The sequence below is a fragment of the Odocoileus virginianus genome, unplaced genomic scaffold, assembly GCF_023699985.2.
Source record: "Odocoileus virginianus isolate 20LAN1187 ecotype Illinois unplaced genomic scaffold, Ovbor_1.2 Unplaced_Contig_20, whole genome shotgun sequence".
Lineage (NCBI taxonomy): Eukaryota > Metazoa > Chordata > Mammalia > Artiodactyla > Cervidae > Odocoileus > Odocoileus virginianus.
The window spans coordinates 575,016-576,759 of NW_027224337.1; the positions used below are offsets into that span (position 1 = coordinate 575,016).

The 1,744-nt window shown below is 47.1% G+C and overlaps 1 protein-coding gene across 1 annotated transcript; it reads left to right on the top strand.

The window, feature by feature from the left end:
* The first annotated feature begins 262 nt into the window (after positions 1-262).
* Positions 263-1,204, top strand: LOC110148581 (olfactory receptor 56A4-like). The gene has a single exon (XM_020910628.2). The coding sequence runs from the start codon at positions 263-265 to the stop codon at positions 1,202-1,204; it is 942 nt and encodes a 313-aa protein (XP_020766287.2).
* The last annotated feature ends 540 nt before the right edge of the window (positions 1,205-1,744 follow it).

The window sequence follows — 1,744 nt, forward strand, 5'->3', positions numbered from 1 at the left end:
TTTACATGTTTTTAAAAGAGGAAGTGATATAATGAGTATAAAGCTTTTGGTATGATACCACAGGCATGGCAAGTTTTTAGTTAAATGTCAGCAGTGATTACCAATGATGATGGATGATGACTTTAAAGCATCACTGAGGCAGTTTCAGAGCTCTAGCGAAAACCTGAGTTTTACTACAATTGTAACATACACTTCCCATGGTGATATGTTCTGTTCTACATTTTAAGGACTCTGGATTTTCAGTGTGATCAGGATATGCTGTATGGCCTCACACGGCAACTACACCACTGCTCCAGTCTCCGAGTTCCTCCTCATCTGCTTCCCTAACTACCAGAGCTGGCAGCACTGGCTGTCCCTGCCCCTCAGTCTCCTCTTCCTCCTGGCCATGGGGGCCAACGCCACCCTCCTGATCACCATCCGGCTGGAGGCCTCTCTGCACGAGCCCATGTACTACCTGCTCAGCCTGCTCTCCCTGCTGGACATGGTGCTCTGCCTCACCGTCATCCCCAAGGTGCTGGCCATCTTCTGGTTTGATCTCAGGCCCATCAGTTTCTCAGCCTGCTTCCTCCAAATGTTCATCATGAATTGCTTCCTTGCCATGGAGTCCTGCACATTCATGGTCATGGCCTATGACCGCTATGTGGCCATCTGCAAGCCTCTGCACTACCCATTTATCATCACTAACCAGTTTGTGGCCAGAGCCACCATCTTTGTAGTGGCCCGGAATGCCCTTGCTTCACTACCAGTTCCAATTCTTTCTGCCAGACTCAGATACTGTGCGGAGAACATCATCAAGAACTGCATCTGCACTAACCTCTCTGTGTCCAAACTCTCCTGTGATGACATCACCTTCAATAGTCTCTACCAGTTCATGGCAGGCTGGACCCTACTGGGCGCTGACCTCATCCTTATCATTCTTTCCTACTCTTTTATCCTGAAAGCTGTGCTAAGGATTAAGGCTGAGGGAGCTGCTGCCAAGGCCCTGAGCACCTGTGGTTCCCACTTCATCCTTATCCTCTTCTTCAGCACAGTCCTGCTGGTCCTGGTCATCACTAACCTGGCCAGGGAGAGGATTCCCCCAGATGTCCCCATCCTGCTCAACATCCTGCACCACCTCATCCCCCCAGCTCTGAACCCCATTGTTTATGGTGTGAGAACCAAGGAGATCAAGCAGGGAATCCAGAAACTGCTCAGGAGGTTATAAGAGGTAAAAAGTGAGAGGCCTAACCTTGGGAACAGAAATTGCTGACAGGCAATAATTTCATTGGAAGGACTGATGTTGAAGCTGAAAGTCTAATACTTTGGCCAACTGATGCAAAGACCTGACTCATTTGAAAAGACCCCGATCCTGGGAAAGATGGAAGGCAGAAGGAGAAGGGGATGACAGAAAATGGTGTGGTTGGATGGCATCACTGACTCAATGGGCATGAGTTTGAGCAAGCTCTGGGAGTTGGTGATGGACAGGGAAGCCTGGCATGCTGCAGTCCATGGGGTTGCAAAGAGTTGGACATGACTGAGTGACTGAACTGAGGTCTCAATTAAACAGTCTTGGTTGTGTTGTTAAATTTCTATCAGATCACTTTGGAATTTGAAATCTAAAAGAGTTAATCAGTTCACCAAGAAAGCTAAAAAGATAAATGGAAACTTTGATCCCAGAAGACTTCTCATCTTATGTACTCTTTATACTAAAAAAAAAAAAAAAATTGCACTGAGGCAACATAAAGGGTTCTGTGCAACTTTCTAA